The sequence below is a fragment of the Lipophrys pholis genome (genome assembly GCF_963383615.2).
Source record: "Lipophrys pholis genome assembly, chromosome: 14".
Classification (NCBI taxonomy): Eukaryota; Metazoa; Chordata; class Actinopteri; order Blenniiformes; family Blenniidae; genus Lipophrys; species Lipophrys pholis.
Window position 1 is genome coordinate 7,368,835 of NC_137633.1, and position 17,931 is coordinate 7,386,765.

General features: G+C 42.3%; 2 protein-coding genes across 2 annotated transcripts; both read left to right on the plus strand.

Annotated features, from left to right (window-relative positions):
* The first annotated feature begins 241 nt into the window (after positions 1–241).
* On the plus strand, positions 242–9,593 carry LOC308119534 (b(0,+)-type amino acid transporter 1-like). The gene is made up of 6 exons (XM_080479587.1): positions 242–1,012; positions 7,477–7,610; positions 8,369–8,498; positions 8,575–8,699; positions 8,782–8,869; positions 8,952–9,593. Exons 1-6 carry the CDS (start codon positions 311–313, stop codon positions 9,180–9,182), a joined length of 1,410 nt encoding a protein of 469 aa, XP_080335713.1. The 5' UTR covers positions 242–310; the 3' UTR covers positions 9,183–9,593.
* Positions 2,980–3,732, plus strand: LOC308119649 (b(0,+)-type amino acid transporter 1-like; the record flags this gene model as incomplete). The annotated part of the gene is made up of 1 exon (XM_080479797.1): positions 2,980–3,732. One exon carries the CDS (start codon positions 2,980–2,982, stop codon positions 3,730–3,732), a length of 753 nt encoding a protein of 250 aa, XP_080335923.1.
* Positions 9,594–17,931: the final 8,338 nt, after the last annotated feature.

The following is a 17,931-nucleotide window of genomic DNA, read 5'->3' on the forward strand; positions in this document are numbered from 1 at the left end:
TACAGAATATCTGACAATTTCTTGTGTGGAGTATGAAGTGTGTTTAGAAGCCCTGCTGGACACAGGATATTCCCGCACTCTGTTTATCTGGTGCAGTTAATTTTACAGACTAAAATTTTATTGGGCGATCGCCTTCTACCCTTCAAAAAAAGATAAGGTACCAAGGCAAACTGGTTCTGCACATGACGACTGAAACACCTATGTAATTATTAACTCCTCTCTCAGTTGATGCAACAGTGACGTTAGCCACAGAATTACTGTCCTTTCTCTGGTTTATGTGTCAGACAGTCGGTCTGTAACTGCACTGGTGATGGTGGACGACATGGCACAGAAACTCAACTTGAAGCGGGAAGTGGGGCTGGTGGGAGCCGTGTCCCTCATCGGTGGAACAATGATCGGCTCGGGAATCTTCATGTCCCCACAGACCGTGCTCAGCACTATTGGCAGCCCCGGAGCCAGCCTGGTCGTGTGGGCCTGTGCCGGGCTTCTGGTGATCCTTGCGTCTTTCTGCTATGTCGAGCTGGGCACGGTGATCCGAGAATCGGGTGGAGAGTACGTCTACATCTTCAGAACTTTCGGTCCAATCCCTGCCTTCATGCTGATCTTCAGTTCTGTGCTGTTCGTTCGACCTGCTGGAATTGTGGGCATTTCTCTTAGCTTTGCCCAGTACGTCGTAGCTCCCTTCTATCAAGACTGCCCGCCTCCAGTGGTGCTGGTGAAGTGTGTGGCTGCAGCTGCAATCCTAACACTCGCCGTCGTAAATTGTCTGAATGTTCGCTTCGCCATGTCAGTCCAGGTGTTTTTTATGGTGGCCAAGGTTCTGGCCCTGATAGTCATCATAACAGGAGGCGTGGTCATGCTTATCAGAGGCCACACTGAAAGCTTCGAAGACTCTTTCGAAAACACAAACGTGGGTATCGGTGCAATTGGCATTGCTTTTTACCAGGGACTTTGGTCATATGATGGCTGGAACAATCTCAATTATGTGACTGAAGAGTTGAAGCGCCCAGAGGTAAGTGGGAGTTTTTTTGTTTTGTAGTTAATGCACTATGATTATGTCATTCTAAACACTGTTTAAAAAGCTAAATGTCAGCTAAACATAATGACTACTTCACCTTGCATGCTTAACAGATTATCCAGAAAGGTGCATCACCAAGCCACTGAAGCCCAACTGCGGCTTTACTGGCATCGGCCCCTTAAAGGACACTGATAATTTGGCCTACAGCCATAAAAGGATGGCATTTAACATCTCATGGTCACAACATGGTCTTGCCACTCCCCTCCGTGGTTGTATAAATAGCCATTTGACCTCCTGGCTTTTGACAATGTTACTCAACACTTGGCACTTGATATCCACTGAGATCTCAGCATGATCAGCGCCCAGGTTGAATCCAGCGGCCGCAGCTCTATGGCCATGGAAAGTTACAGAGAGTCAACCTGAAGAGGGAAGTGGGCCTCATAGCAGCTATCTCATTCATCGGCGGAACCATGATGGGATCTGGCATCTTCATTTCTCCTCAGTATGTCCTATCCGCCAGCGGCAGCCCTGGGTCCAGCCTTCTGATATGGGCCAGCTGTGGGTTGCTGGCCATGCTTGGAGGACTCTGCTACGTCGAGCTTGGCACTGTTATCCCAGAGTCCGGGGCCGAGTACATTTACATGCTGCGGACAACAAAGACAGTGATGGCATTCATGTATGTCTTCAGCTTCGTCATGGTCATGAGGCCTGCCAGTGCGACGGGAATCGCTCTGAGTTTCGCAGAGTATGTCGTGGCCCCCTTTTATGACGGCTGTGCAGTCCCACCGCTGGTACTGAAATGCATTGCTGCAGGAAGCATCTTAGTGCTGGCCTTGGTCAACTCCCTGAGCGTTCGCATGGCAACTGCCATCCAGGTCATTACCATGGTAGTCAAACTGCTCACCATGGGAGTGATCATACTGGGAGGCATCGTGATGCTTGTTCAGGGCAGCACAGCAAACTTTCAAAACGCATTTGAGGGATCTAATTCTGATGTCAGCTCAGTTGGAATTGCTTTCTATCAAGGACTGTGGTCCTATGATGGCTGGAACACTGAATTTTTTAACTGAAGAGCTGAAGCATCCAGAAGTAAGATTTTTCATTGCAACTATACATAGATTATACCAATGTGATTGATATTTATGATTGAGAGTCAACTATTTTAACTCCCATCCCCAATCATGATGGTGTAAACGGTGGCTTTTGGAGTGATTTACACTATTCAGGTTGAGGTTCAAAATTAAGAATATCTCCACACATAGAGGCAAATCAAAGGTCATGAGGTCTATGATCAAACTACTTACGAAATACCACTGAGAGCATGTTGACACTGCTGAAGATGTGAAAATGCACCATATACTGTAAGTCTACTTGACATTTAATCAGGTGGTGTGAAAATAAGCTTGTTAACTGTCTATAGATAACAGCTGCTAACAAGAAGACCTTCTAATGTGAAGAAAATAACAGACTATTGAAGGAGTAATTGAATGCACAACATCTCACAATATTGCAGCAGCAGTTTGTTATCACGTTTAGGTATCAATACACACTTACACGCACACACCGGGGGGACCGTGAGGCTGCGTCTCGGAGGGGAGACGCGAGCCAACAGGGGAGATCCCCTTTTACTAAGCTCTCATCTAAAAAATAATACTCGGTTTGAGTAAAAGCAAGTGTGACTTTTTATATTCATTTTCAAGGAAGGATTTTATTTTTCTATAAAAGGGGTTTCTTGAATTCTTTGATTCTCTCCTCTGAACCTATAAAGGCAGTTTAGTAAAGTCGATGTTTCATTCAGGTAACACATTAATCTATCTTTATGTCAGTTTGGGCGTTATTGTTGCTTATCTTTGATAAGCACAGCTCGTACAGCTTATAGTCTCAGTATTTGTTTGGGTCCTTTGCAGTCGGCTTGATAAAACTCTTGTGCCTTCATCATTGTCTCTCTAAGTTTTGTGACCATGGATAAAAAGGAACCTGAAGCCTTGAACCTGAAGCGGGAAATCAGTTTGATTGGCGGCATTGCTCTAATATCTGGAACAATGATTGGATCTGGTATTTTCATGTCGCCACAGTTTGTTCTGTCCTACGTGGGAAGTCCTGGAGCCAGTCTTCTGATTTGGACTTTCTCAGGAGTCATGTCCATGTTGGCCGCTCTCTCTTATGCCGAGCTTGGCACAGTCATCCCCGAATCTGGTGGGGACTTCGTCTACATACTGAGAATCTACGGTCCGTGCCCTGCTTTCTTTGCGGCGTTCACGTTCGTGCTGGTTGTAAAGCCTCTCGGTGCTGCAGGGATGGCCATGAGCATTGCAGAGTATGTTGCAGCACCGTTTTACTCCGAATGCTCGCCTCCTCCGCTGGTAGTTAAATGTGCTGCAGCCTTCACCATCCTGCTTGTCTCCATCATTAATGTCTTGAATGTGCGACTTGCAATCAGAATTCAGGTCATCTTCTTGGTGGCCAAAGTGTTGGCATTGATACTCATTGTCGTTGGAGGATTGGTGAAGATGACACAGAGCACAGCTATGATAGTGGAGAACTTGAAAGTTGAGAATGCTTTTACTGGCACTCAATTCTCTTTGAGCACATTTGGAATGGCTTTCTTTCAAGGACTCTGGTCCTATAGTGGCTGGTACAACTTGAACAACGTGATTGAGGAACTACAAAGACCTGAGGTAAGGATCGGAATTACACATGATAAGAAGCTCTAGGTAATATAGTTTTCAAATACACCAATCATCTTGTATTCAGGCTCACATTTTAATGAATAATACTGTATACTTCCACTCGACTTGTTTGGAAGCTTTAGTCAATACTTAAGTTCTGGTGGATTCCAATGTCTTGGCTTCTGAGATTTTGTAGTATCTTAGATCATTTATGAAGACATTATTTCTGCTCATGCCCTTCCTTACCCAAGCTGAGTAGTTATGGGGTTAAACACCTACAGTGGGATTCGAACCAGCTGATGTTCAGTTATAAGTTTACTTACATGCTTACCCAGCAGAAGGATTATCTGACTGGAAGCTGATGATTCAATGTGGAAAGGACCCCTGGAACAAAAGAAAATCATTGACCAGTGAACACCTACTAGCAACACACCAACAGCCAAAGTTTTCCTTCTGAAACATCAAACTTTATGGCTCATCAATATGTTTTCCATCCAAAGAAACAAATAAACAAATTTGATCTTGTAGTGTTTTAGATCATTTATGAAGAGATTATTTCTGTTCATGCCCTTCCTTACCCAAGCTGATTAGTTATGGGGTTAAGCACCTACGGTGGGATTCGAGCCAGCCAATCTCCAGTTGTAATCCTTCTTACAAGCGTGCCCGGCAAAACAAATTATCTGACTAAGTCAAATATTTCATAAGTGATTCAATGTAGAAAGGATCCCTGGAACAAAAGAAAATCATTGACCAGTGGACACTTAAAAGCAACACTGCAACAACCAAAGTTTGCCTATTGACCCCGGGTAATCAGCAGTGGATTGTGTTCCGAGATTGTCTTCAGGTGTCACAGAGATACGAACACTTCCAGTATTGTATATTTTTACCTCTTAGTTAGTCACATGGCTCCATTAAAAAAAAAAAAAAAAAAAGGTTCAACTGATTCAATATATCACAACAAAAAGAACTCAAAATAGACTTTTGGATCAGTACCTTGAGTGTTATCTTCACTGCCATAAGCTGTGGTAGATTAGAGAAGCATTTTGCTGGTTGTTAACCCACTTCTGACATATCACTCTTAGTCCCTGAGAAAGGTGCTTGACCTCCAACAGTTCCCTGGTCGCTGCACTGCAGCAGCAAACTGATCATATACCAGTTTTCCACTGAAAAGGTTTTGCATTAAATGCATTTTTGATGTGGTGATTTGGTCGAGCAAAAATGTGAAAGAAATTGTTTTTTCGTATTTTCACGACCAAAAGGCGCACCGTACTAAAAGGCGCAGTCTCAGTTATGTGTGCCATTACTGCATTTAACACACACATAAGGCGCACCTGCTCATAGGGCGCGGGTTCCATGCCCACACTTCCCCCTTTAACGTTCTCATGGTGTCCGCATTACAACAACACACGCACACAAGCATACAAGTGTGCGTATTTAAAAATAGAGCGGGAGCAAAACTGAGTTTGGTTGTGCTTTATTTAAGTATTGATTACAAAGTACTAACATTTTTTTTACCTGTAATCGTCATCAATCAAACCCATCGAACTCCTCGTCCTCTGTTTCTGAATTGAACAGCTGCGCTAAATCTCCATCAAACATACCAGGTTCATTTTCTTCACTGTCAGAGTCACTTTCCGTGCCGTGCGGCTCCTTGGAAATGATGCCGGCTTTTGCGAAAGCTCGAACAACAGTGCCAGCAGACACGCTAGCCCAAGCATCTACAATCCATTTGCAAATTGTGGCATAACTCGCCCGGCGCTGCCTTCCACTCTTAGTGAAACTGTGGTCTCCATCGGTCATCCATCGCTCCCACGCCGCTCGCAGCCTTACTTTGAATGGCCGGTTCACACCGATGTCCAGCGGAAATGTTCAATTTTCATTTCTTCTGCTAGCGTTACTGCTTTTAGTCGAATGGTGACCGTCGAAACGCTTCTCCCACTCGTTCTTTGTGCGATGATCCACTGCTCGAGTCTTTCCTCCAACTCGGGCCACCTCGCCTTATGTCCGCGGAAACTCAGCTGCGTCTTCTTCACCTGTCGGAGCTCGTTTTCCAGCTTCCTCCACTTGCGAACCATCGATTCATTAATCTTAAATTCTCTAGCGGCTGCACGATTTCCATGTTCCTCCGCGTAGCTGATGGCCTTCAGTTTAAACTGTGCTTCATAAGCGTGTCTCTTCGCCATTTTCAGGGTTGTTAAAACAACGATGTTCTGCATAACGCACATACCCGTTCATTTATATACAATCCACGCCCACACTTCCCCCTTTAACGTTCTCATGGTGTTCACTACTACGTCCGCTTTACAACAACAACACACACATAGAGCGCACTGCACCATAGGGCGCGCCGCACATTTTGAAGAAAATCTAAGACTTTTATGTGCGCCTTATAGTCGTGAAAATACGGTAGTTAACCTGAAGCCCATGAAGTCTAAGAATTCGGTTACTGATGTGACTTTATTTTCACCCATTGTTGACTAGGATTAACTCGAGCGCCCTACAGTCTTGGATAAAGTTTGGATAAAATGGTACAAAAATTAATTTTTAAAGTACCATTGGACCTGGGATTTGTGTTTCCCCAGTTACATGTGAAAGTCCCCAAGTCAGTCTGCTGGTTTGGACAATGTTTGCCACCTATTTCCACGTTAATACTCTTATTCTTTAAACTGGTGGATTTTACATTAGCATGCTGAACACGTTCATGCCTCTTACATCTCACCCTTAAGGCAGACGCCCTGCAATGATAGCGATTTAAATTGTAAAGTATGCTTGAGGTCCTATCTTAATAATGTGCTCGTCTTGAATGTTCAGATCGCTGTCAGAGGTCAAGTGACTGCATGGTGGATAAATTTCAAAGTTTGGAAAAAGAATGAAAACGTTCCACATCAAGGATATATTGTACACTCTAAAAATCTGTTTGATAGCTTTGACAAATTTTTTTAATAATAGTCTTCAAAAGACAGGGTTATATAAAGAACTCTTCAATGCAATACTCTGCTATAGAATAAACCAGTGAAGGAAAACTTCACTATTAAACAGGAAGCTACCTTTGCAGAAGCAGGTTCACAGGTGACGGCTTTTTGCTGTACCAGTTGCGGTTAGGGGAAGAAAATAGATAGGACAGAGACAGAGAACAACAAGCAAACACACATAAATCCACTCGCTGCAGACTTGATGGAGTCTGGAGGGTCAGACTACCAGCTTCCAGTTCCACTGTCAGAGTTCCTGCAGGGAGGTAGAGAGAGAGAGACCAAGAGAGCAAGAGCACCGACTACAGGATGTTAGTGATATGTAATAGTGAAACACTGTAGGTCTCTCAACAGTCTTAACCCAAGCTTTAGCAGTTTGACTCTAAAATGGTCCGGGGTGTCCTGAACCAGCCCTGACTTAAAGCTTTATTAAATAGAAAAGCTTTAATTTGATTAGTATTATCCAATTTGATATATAGATTTCTTGTCATCTGCATAACAATGGGATTCAATCGAGCAATCATGTACAATGTAAAGAGTATATCTCAGCAGGAACCCTGTGGAACTCCACGTTTAACTTTAGTCTAAATTGAAGGGTTATCATTAGCATGAACAAAGTGGATCCTGTCTGATAAATAAGATTGAAACCAGTGGAGCGCTCCACTTTTAGTCCTGATGATGTTTTTCCACCTCCGAGTGATACTCATTTGTTTACAGGGCTAAAAGTTAAACCAGCATCAACAGTACAAATATCCCTCCAGCAAATTGTTTGCCCAGATCATGAAACAATATGTGTTTTTGTTTGTTTAACTTGGCACAGGTGAACCTTCCCCGTGCAGTTGTGATCGCCATTTCTCTGGTGACTGGCCTGTATCTGCTGGTGAATGTGAGCTATTTGACCGTGATGACACCCAGAGAGCTCATGTCCTCCACGGCAGTAGCAGTTACCTGGGGGTAAGAAAATGTCTCACCTTGATGCCCACGTGCATTTGTTACTATTTGTGATGCTGCAATCAAATGTTTATTCTTAGACATTTAATCAAGCTCCTCCATCATCTTAGGGGAAATAGCAGAATTAGGCCTGTAGCATTTATGGTCTTACAAATAATCAATATATTTCTTTGAAACTCAACAGTTTGAATACAGAAGGACCAGTAATTGCTTTGTAACTCTGCCTTATAGTAAAAGTTACTTGCATATACAAAACAGAACTTCCCCAAAAGCATATAAAGCAATGTACCAAAGATAATATACCTTGCCAGACTAGAACCGTCTCCTTCCCCAGTTGGAGACGTGCAGGTGCTTGGCATATAAATCAAGAGTCTAAAAAAAACCATACATTTCAGATATTATTTAGCAAATCTAAAACTGAGCTAAAGTAAATACTTAAGATTCACTTTAAGATGACACATTTTTGAAATGTCTTAGAAGTGAACTTATCGATTAAGACACCAAGCAAATGCTGGCTTCAGATGCTCTCACTCAGGTGTGTTTTTTTTATAGACTCAGCCGCTTTTCTGCAGACTTCTTGGCAGTACCCTCTCACATCTGACCTCCTGTTACCAACCTGCCACACAGTTTAGTGATCTCTTCCTTTAAAAAAAAAAAAAAGTCTGCTGATTGTAAATCATCAGCTTAGATTCCACTAGGCTACGAACAAGTTGCTGCTGCCTCTGAAGACATTCAGTGTTTACTTTGTTTTTTTTTAATAGGAATAAGGTGTTAGGCAGTTGGGGCTGGATCATGTCCCTGGCCGCGGCCTTGTCAGCGTTCGGTTCACTGAATGGAACGTTCTTCAGCGGGGGCCGTGTGTGCTTTGTTGCTGCCAGGGAAGGACACATGGTAACAGTCTTTCACCTTTCTAAAAATGTTGACAATTAGGTTGCAGTGCTGTCTCTCATCCCTGTTTGTTTTGTAGCCAGATATTCTGGCCATGGCTCACGTCCACAGACTGACGCCGTCCCCTGCACTGATCTTCACCACCATGGTGTCTTTGATTGTGCTGATCCCCGGAGACTTTCAGAGCATCGTCAACTACTTCAGGTAACACTTGAAGGTGTGGTCCTACTCTGCGGAGTGCAGTCGTCTGTGTTTTTCTCACTTTTTCTTTTTCCGTTGTTGTCAGTTTCACCGCCTGGTTTTTCTATGGCATCACCTTGTCTGGACTGATCTACCTCAAAATCAAGAAGCCGGAGCTTCCCAGGCCCTACAAGGTTAGTGTCAAGCTTTTTTTTTTCTCCAGATTTTATCTTGTCTTTACCTCATTATCATTTCTACCTATTCCTCTCTCCACAGGTTCCCATTCTAATCCCCATTTTGGTCCTGATAGCTGCAATCTTCCTTGTGCTGGCGCCTATTGTCGACAGTCCTCAGATTGAATACCTGTATGTGACTTTATTCATCTTAAGCGGGGGGATTATCTACATCCCCTTCATACATTACAAGGTCTGCCCAGGACTGTTAAACAAGGTGACAATGTTTCTCCAGTTATTTTTGGAGGTCGCCCCAGCAGAAAAAAACTTGTGAATTCCAACTCGTGTGAAATAAATTTTTCATCTGCAATGCGCATGTGCATGCATCTAATCGTAAACAGCCAGTGAAATAAGTTCCACAAAGCAGGGAGAAGTTTTTAGTTTTTTTTCACTGTTTGCAATATGTTTTGCACCGTTTGATTTCCTGTCACATTGTCAAACATGAACTTATAATTAGTTATAATTCATTTCCCTAAAACTCTCTGCCTTGTGACTTTTGCCCTGCTCTCATGTGCTTATGAGTCTTTGTTGAATGTTTATATCTTCTGTACCACTTTATCCAACTCGGGTTGGTGGAGTGCTGTATATCGCACAGTCGATTGCAATTTTCTTCACTGAAATTTGAATTCCAACTTCTGATATTTTATATTTATTCTGAATAAAATGCATTTTTTTAGAGAATTGCAAATGAGTACCTTGTGTTTTGTTGACATTTTTGCACATTTCCTTTTTTGATTTTTGACTACAAGGTTGGATTTTATTCCTCAGCCAGTGGAAACAAAATCTCTGTCCTTTTGTTGCTTCACCTACAGGCTTGGGCACTGTCAACCCATATAACAAGTTGACTTCACTTAATTTTTCTAAGGCAACAAGTTTACATAATATTTTTGTGTTTTGAAGAAATTAATAACTCAAATTTGTCTGGACCCCCTTCGTGATTTGTATCAGGCCTTCCAGGACAGAAGTGGTCAGTGACTAGGTGGTGTCTGTTGGGGGTACACCGTCACAGGGATGTGCCTGTCTCTCTCTGTAAAGGCAGTTTAGTAGAGTCGATGTTTCATTCAGGTAACACATTAATCTATCTTTTTATCTGTTTGGGCGTTATTGTTGCTTATCTTTGATAAGCACAGCTCGTATAGCTTATAGTCTCAGTATTTGTTTGGGTCCTTTGCAGTCGGCTTGATAAAACTCTTGTGCCTTCATCATTGTCTCTCTAAGTTTTGTGACCATGGATAAAAAGGAACCTGAAGCCTTGAACCTGAAGCAGGAAATCAGTTTGATTGGCGGCATTGCTCTAATATCTGGAACCAGCTGATGTCCAGTTATAAGTTTACTTACAAGCTTACCCAGCAGAAGGATTATCTGACTGGAAGCTGATGATTCAATGTGGAAAGGATCCCTGGAACAAAAGAAAATCATTGACCAGTGAACACCTACTAGCAACACACCAACAGCCAAAGTTTTCCTTCTCAAACATCAAACTTTATGGCTCATCAATACCTTTTCCATCCAAAGAAACAAATTTGAGGTAAATTGGAATTACCCCCTAGGACAAGTACGTTCCAGAAACTTTGTAAATTTGGGCAAAAGATTGGCCAAAATCCATTGCATTTTTCAAAATAGCCGACTTCCTGTTGGGTTTTCGGATGTGTACATCAGACTTTTTTGTGCGTCTTGAGGTGTTACATATGTGTACCGAATTTCGTAGCTCTCGGAGAAATGCGATGCCGGGGTTTAATCTTCTGAATTTAGTAAGTTTGTAAGTTGAATCATTTTGCCAGTAACATGTGTATTTCCCTCAAAATATGAAATGTTGGACTTCCGGTCACGTGAGGGTGAAGATGGCTGCGTGAGAGCTCGGCTCCAGACTGGACTTCCACTTATCCCTCTTTAAATCAGGAGATTTTGTGTTTAAGTGTCCCTCGGCACGTTCCAATGTCAGGGGGAGACGAAAAGGGCCGCAACATGGCGTTGAGGAGCAAGAGGAGAGACACAGATGTGGAGGATGTAGCTAGCGCTGGCGCGGCTACGCTAGCAGAAACGGCCCCGCTAGCTCTTGTTCGGGACACCATAAGCGAGACGATGACCAAAGCAATGACAGAACTGGAAAACAAGATCTCGAAACAGCTATCGGAGTTCCAGTTTAAGTTTCAACTGGATGTAAAGAACCAGCTTGGTGAGATGAGAGCAGACATTAACCGGAGGATGGAGGAGGCCGCGGGGAAAATAGAGACCGTGTCACGCCGAATGGACGAGGCCGAGGGGCGCATTGAAGAGGTGGAATCACTCGGCACGGAGGTTGATGAGACTCTAAACGAGCTGCGCCTGACTCAGCTCGAATTGAAATCAAAGATAACAGAGCTCGAAGGACACTCCCGCCGCAACAACATCCGAATTTACGGTATTAAAGAAGGCGCCGAGGGGACCTCTATGGCCCATTTCATTGAAAACCTTATAAAAACGGAACTGAATGAGAGCGCCGTAATAAATGACCTGGGTATTGAGCGTGCACACCGTGCGCTTGGACCTAAACCTGCAGACACAGCCCCTCCCAGATCCACTATTGTAAGATTTCTGAAATATTTAACAAAAGAAAAGATCATCAGTGCAGCGTGGAAAAAGCCCATTACGGTGGAAGGGAAGCGAATATTCTTTGACCATGACTATGCGACCGGAGTGATGGATAAACGTAAAGCATACCTGCCGATCAAGAAGGCTTTGAAGGCGGCGGGCATCAGATTTCACACACCGATGACCCGGATGCGTGTATTCCTGGAGTCGGGGACGGTCACTTACGAGAGCGCAGACCAGGCCGCTCAGGATTTAAAATCCAAAGGCTTCACGATACCGCCGGGAAATGAGGGCAACCCGAGAGGAACGACGAGGCCGAACCCCCGGTGGGAGAAGGTGAAGGACGGGCGGCGCAGAGACGGAGGAGAGGACCGACACCGGACCAAGGAGTGACTCCGTGGATTTACCTGCCCCGCTGAAACGGACCCAACTGGCGTCTAAATAACCTCATTCCACTTCTATTAAAGTAGATATTTCGGGGTGACATACCCCTGAGTGTAGCGCTATGTATGCCGGGACGCCAACGGTAAGCTGAACTCATTGAAGCGGACTTCTATTTTAGTAATAAGTACCGGTTGTTGTTGTTGTTTTTTTATATTACTTTATTTTTTTTTCTAACCACTTAAATGTCCCGAAAATAAAGCTGTGCTAAGCCACTCACTGCAGTGGTACAGTGTATAAAGCCTAGTTTTATTTTATTTGGCCCAATACGATTTAATTTAATAATATGAAGACGTGGAGGTCAGTGCACAGCCTAAGTGACAGTCACGCAGCCAAGTTACCCTAGGGGGCCCCGCCACACAGCGGCGGGATTAATCCCCCACACAAGAGGTGCAGGGAGCACCTCAATGTTGGAAGACCAAACAATGTTCTATCATGGTTTATTTTGTTCTTTCTGTGCTTTGTTTGTTGTACATAGTTATTTTCCCTCGTTTCTGGGGATCATGAATGCATGCGTAAGAGAACTTCCATTCATAAATGCATAACAAAGAGTTTAAAGTTGTCACCCTTAATGTGAACGGCCTGACGAGTCCTATTAAGAGAAGTAAAATTATATCCAAAGTTAAAAAGGAAAAGGCACAAATTATATTTCTGCAAGAAACTCATCTAACTAATCATGAACATGAAAAAATAAAGAATATGGGTTTTAGACATACCTATTATTCATCATTTAAAACTGGACGAAAAAGGGGTGTGGCTATTCTATTGCCCAACTCTGTTCAATTTGAGCTTTTGTCAGAAACTAAAGACAGAGAAGGCAGATTTGTTATAGTGAAAGGAAGATTAGAAGACAAGGAGGTGACCTTGTTAAATGTATATGCCCCCCCAGACAGTAAAAGGTCATTCTATAAAAAAATACTGGATTTTATTGAATTTCAAACCGCAGGAGTCATGATCTGTGCAGGAGACTTTAATGTAATTTTAAATCAAAAACTTGATACGTCTAGTACGAAAAGGAGAATCACCTGTACTGAAAGATGGATTAAAAAAAGAGTCCAGAATATAGGTCTCATGGATGTCTGGAGAGACTTTCATAATCAAGATAGAGAATACACATACTATTCAAGCAGACATAATGCTTATTCAAGGATTGATTATTTATTTATGCATGCCTCTGAGAGACACAGAATAAAGGAATGTAATATTAGTCAAAGGGATCTATCAGATCACTCCTCTGTTTACTTAAAATTACATCTTGACAGCAGGCTTAAAACAACAACTTGGAGACTGAACTTAAGTATGCTAAACAACCCTGAATTCAAGGAAAAAATGAAGAGCGAGATAAAAACATACTTAGCAGATAACGATAATGGAAATGTGAATCCAGTGATATTGTGGGATGCAGCAAAAGCTGTCTTAAGGGGTAAAATTATATCAGAATCCACTTTTCTTAAAAAAGTAAAAGCCAGAAAACTCGTGGACCTGCAAAAAAACCTTTTGGATCTTGAACAACTACATAGTAAAAACAAGGACCCACAACTACTGTTACAAATTAGACCTATAAAACAAGAAATTGACAAGATATATTGTGAGGAAATAGAGAAAAAGCTCAGATTTACAAAACAACGACACTACGAGGCAGGCTCTAAAGCCACAAGGATACTTGCTTGGAGGCTGCGAAAACAACGTTCAGAAAGTACAGTTTACAAAATTAGGGACCCCATATCCAAAAAGACCACATATAAACTACAAGGAATTAAAAAGGCATTTGAGAAGTTTTATGAAAATCTCTACACTCAACCAACACTATTTGATGTATACAAAGTTGAAAATTTTCTGGATCAGTTAGACCTGCCCTGTCTCGGTAAAATTCATAATGATAAGTTAATTAAAGAAATATCAGTTGAAGAAATTAGCAAAGCTATTTCTGCACTTAAACCATATAAATCTCCAGGGACGGACGGATGTCCAGGGGAATGGTATAAATCACTAAAAGAGGATTTATTGCCAATACTGCATAAGAGCTTCAACCATACTTTGAAGGAGGGAATCCTTCCCCCGTCATGGAGGGAGGCGAATATTTCAATTATAACAAAAGAGGGAAAAGACCTACAAGACTGTGGGGCATACAGACCGATCAGTGTCCTGAACCAGGATTATAAATTATATGCTGCTATTTTAACTAAAAGGATGGAGGAAATGATGCCCTTATTGATAGATGAGGACCAAACAGGCTTTATCCAAGGCAGGCAGACCCAGGACAATGTCAGAAGAACCCTCCACATCATTGAACATATCGAAAAAAGGAAATTTGGGGCTATCCTGCTCAGCTTAGATGCAGAAAAAGCATTTGACTCTGTGGGATGGGATTTTCTTTATAAAGTTATGGAAAAATTTGGCTTTCATGAGAAATTCATAAATAACATTAAAACATTATACACACACCCAATAGCCAGGGTAAAAGTTAATGGGGACCTTTCCGATAAAATAAGCCTGCATCGAGGTTGCCGCCAGGGTTGTCCAGCTAGCCCTGGACTCTTTAACTTGTTTATTGAACCGCTTGCACAAGCCATAAGACAGGATCCAATATTAGAAGGAATAGTTATAAAAGACACAGAATATAAGATATGTCTGTACGCAGACGATGTTCTTGTTAGTCTAAAGAATCCTGTGTTGGGAATCCCTAAATTAATGGATCTTTTGCAGATGTATGGAGCAATGTCTGGCTACACTCTAAATATTAACAAAACACAGGCCTTAGTGTTCAATTTCACACCACCATTGGAACTAAAAAATGAATATAAATTTAACTGGGAATCAACATCTATCAATTATTTGGGGATTAAATTAACAAAAGACATATCTCAATTGTACAATGAAAACTACAACCTGATCTCTACACAAATCAGAGATGATTTTGACAGGTGGACTCCTCTACCCCTAGATATTGGTAGCAGAATAATGACAGTAAAAATGAACATCTTGCCCAGACTGCTCTATCTGTTTCAGTCTCTCCCCGTGCACATTCCTGATAAACAATTTAGAGAATGGGATAAGGTGATATCCCGATTCATCTGGAATGGAAAACATCCTCGTGTGAGATATAAAACTCTGCAGCTGCCAAAAAACAAAGGGGGGATGGCCTTACCAACCCTTAAAGACTACTATCTAGCGGCACAGATAAAACCACTGATGCTTTGGTGCAACCAAGAATATGTGGCAAAATGGAAAACCATGGAACTGTCTCTGTTAGATACACCGTTACAGAGTCTCCTAGGATGCCCATGGGTTGCTAAGCAGCATGATACACAGAGCCAATGGACGAGATTTTCACTTGACACCTGGGCCAGCTTAGTAAAACAACTTAATATGCAGAACGAAATCCGGGTATTAATATGGCCTATTTACGACCCAGAATTTAGACTGGCCACTCAAGACGGAGGATTCAAACAGTGGGAGCAACAGGGAGTTACTACATTATGTCTTCTGCTCAATGATTTGGAATTCCCAGATTTTAAATCTATGTCAGAGAAATATGACCTTAGCCGACAGGATTTCTATAGGTACCTTCAACTCAGACATTATTTTAACAAAAATATTAAGGGATCTTTACCTACAAATATGACGGGTATCACACAAATGTTCATTAGGGCCTATAAAACCAAATTGTTCAAAAAGATTATTGGAGAACTGTACGGATATGTAAATGAACTAAGAGGCCACTCAACAAATTATGTGAGGGAAAAATGGGAGAAGGAATCGGGAATTTCCATCAGTCAGGAGGATTGGACGAATATGATCAGGACTCAAATCTCAACCTCAGCTTCACAATGGTGGAGAGATTTCTTATGGAAAAACTTGATCAGGTTTTTCATAACTCCAAAACAAAAATCTAGACTGCCAAATGCACAATCTAACTGCTGGAGAGAATGTGGTAACGACATGGCAGACCATACACATATATTTTGGGCCTGCCCAGTTATTAGAACTTAAAGTTACATTTAATAGCAAACACATGATTGCTCTATTGACCCATATCATTAATCTGTAGTAAACATACAGGTAGCTGTAATTTCCTGCTTGGCATTTCTGCCTGTCGCATCAGCCAGGAACCACTCCAGGCTTGCATTGTGAGCATTCCTTGTTCCCGGACCACTGCTTGAGGTTGCCAGGACAGGGGAGTCTTCCCAACCTACTCCTGCACTTCCTACCTGGACTCTGCCAACAATCTCCTGATGCTGCAGTCTTTCAACGTCGTATCCGACTTCATTTAGGGGATTCCACTTTCGGTCTGTAGGGACCTTGATGTTGGCATTCCTTACTGCCTGATCAGTTAATTCTCTTAGCTCAATGAACGGCCTAGTCTTCTCCTGCATAGGCCCGTTTCGGAGAGACACCATGGCAGCTCCAACCACTTTCGGATGAATGAATTGGCTTTTCTATCCATCTTGCGGAGAATGACAGGATCTTGCTCATTAATCAATGCAGATCTCAAAATTAGAAGCAAAACTTGGTCAATCAGACTTGAATCTGCAATTATTGTGCATATAGAGACACTGGATTAAGAGGAGATGCTTCTCAGAAAATACAAGAAGATAGTTTAACTTTATAAATGATTACAAAAACAATACATCATCAAGAAAACCTACCCTTTAGCAACCGTGGATACAGAAAAGACTGTATGGGTTCTTAGTAATGGAGACGTCACAATCATTCAAGTTACAAATAGGCCCTCTGTAAAGATGTCCACTATCCCCACTACCATTTCCACTTTTTATTGAACCGCTTGCAGCTTCCATAAGACAATGCTACAGCATCACGGTCACAACCAACAATCAAACTTGCAACTCTGACAAAATAATAAGCAAAGCGGAGGACTTGGAAGTCCCAAAATTTTACCCTTATTTCTTCTCCCTATTACGCAGTATTTCCATCACTTGGCCCACAACAATAATATACCATGACTGGAAACAGAAAAAAAATAACAGTAAAAGAACTACAACACTAAGAGGTCCCCCTCATAGATAAAATCATCAAAACCCTTCCTTGTTCTAAAATAAAAAATAATGTCACAGTTAACACAACACCCCCAGCATGGTAGAAATTAAATGCTTTACTCCAACTTTTCTCCACCTTTCCACCCATATGAAACAACGTTTTTAATCAATAAAAAAAACATTTCTGCCTCTGAAGACATTTTTTTATTTTATATTTTTTAATAGGAATAAGGTGTTAGGCAGTTGGGGCTGGATCATGTCCCTGGCCGTGGCCTTGTCAGCGTTCGGTTCACTGAATGGAACGTTCTTCAGCGCGAGCCGTGTGTGCTTTGTTGCTGCCAGGGAAGGACACATGGTAACAGTCTTTCACCTTTCTAAAAATGTTGAACATCATTTGAAATTATGCTGCAGTGCTGTCTCTCATCCCTGTTTGTTTTGTAGCCAGATATTCTGGCCATGGCTCACGTCCACAGACTGACGCCGTCCCCTGCACTGATTTTCACCACCATGGTGTCTTTGATTGTGCTGATCCCCGGAGACTTTCAGAGCATCATCAACTACTTCAGGTAACACTTGAAGGTGTGGTCCTGCTCTGCGGAGTGCAGTCGTCTGTGTTTTTCTCACTTTTTCTTTTTCTGTTGTCAGTTTCACCGCCTGGTTTTTCTATGGCATCACCTTGTCTGGACTGATCTACCTCAAAATCAAGAAGCCGGAGCTTCCCAGGCCCTACAAGATTAGTGTCAAGCTTTTTTTTAATTCTGTCTTCACCTCATTATCATTTCTACCTATTCCTCTCTCCACAGGTTCCCATTCTAATCCCCATTTTGGTCCTGATTGCTGCAGTCTTCCTTGTGGTGACGCCTATCATCGACAGTCCTCAGATTGAATACCTGTATGTGACTTTATTCATCTTAAGCGGGGGGATTATCTACATCCCCTTCATACATTACAAGGTCTGCCCAGGACTGTTAAACAAGGTGACAATGTTTCTCCAGCTATTATTGGAGGTCGCCC

Bases quoted from the DNA above. Each gene is read 5' to 3' on its own strand.
- LOC308119534 (XM_080479587.1), top strand. From the start codon at position 311: ATGGTGGACGACATGGCACAGAAACTCAACTTGAAGCGGGAAGTGGGG. The intron at 8,700-8,781 runs GTAACACTTGAA...CGTTGTTGTCAG, and splicing joins AGCATCGTCAACTACTTCAG to TTTCACCGCCTGGTTTTTCT. The intron at 8,870-8,951 runs GTTAGTGTCAAG...CTCTCTCCACAG, and splicing joins AGCTTCCCAGGCCCTACAAG to GTTCCCATTCTAATCCCCAT.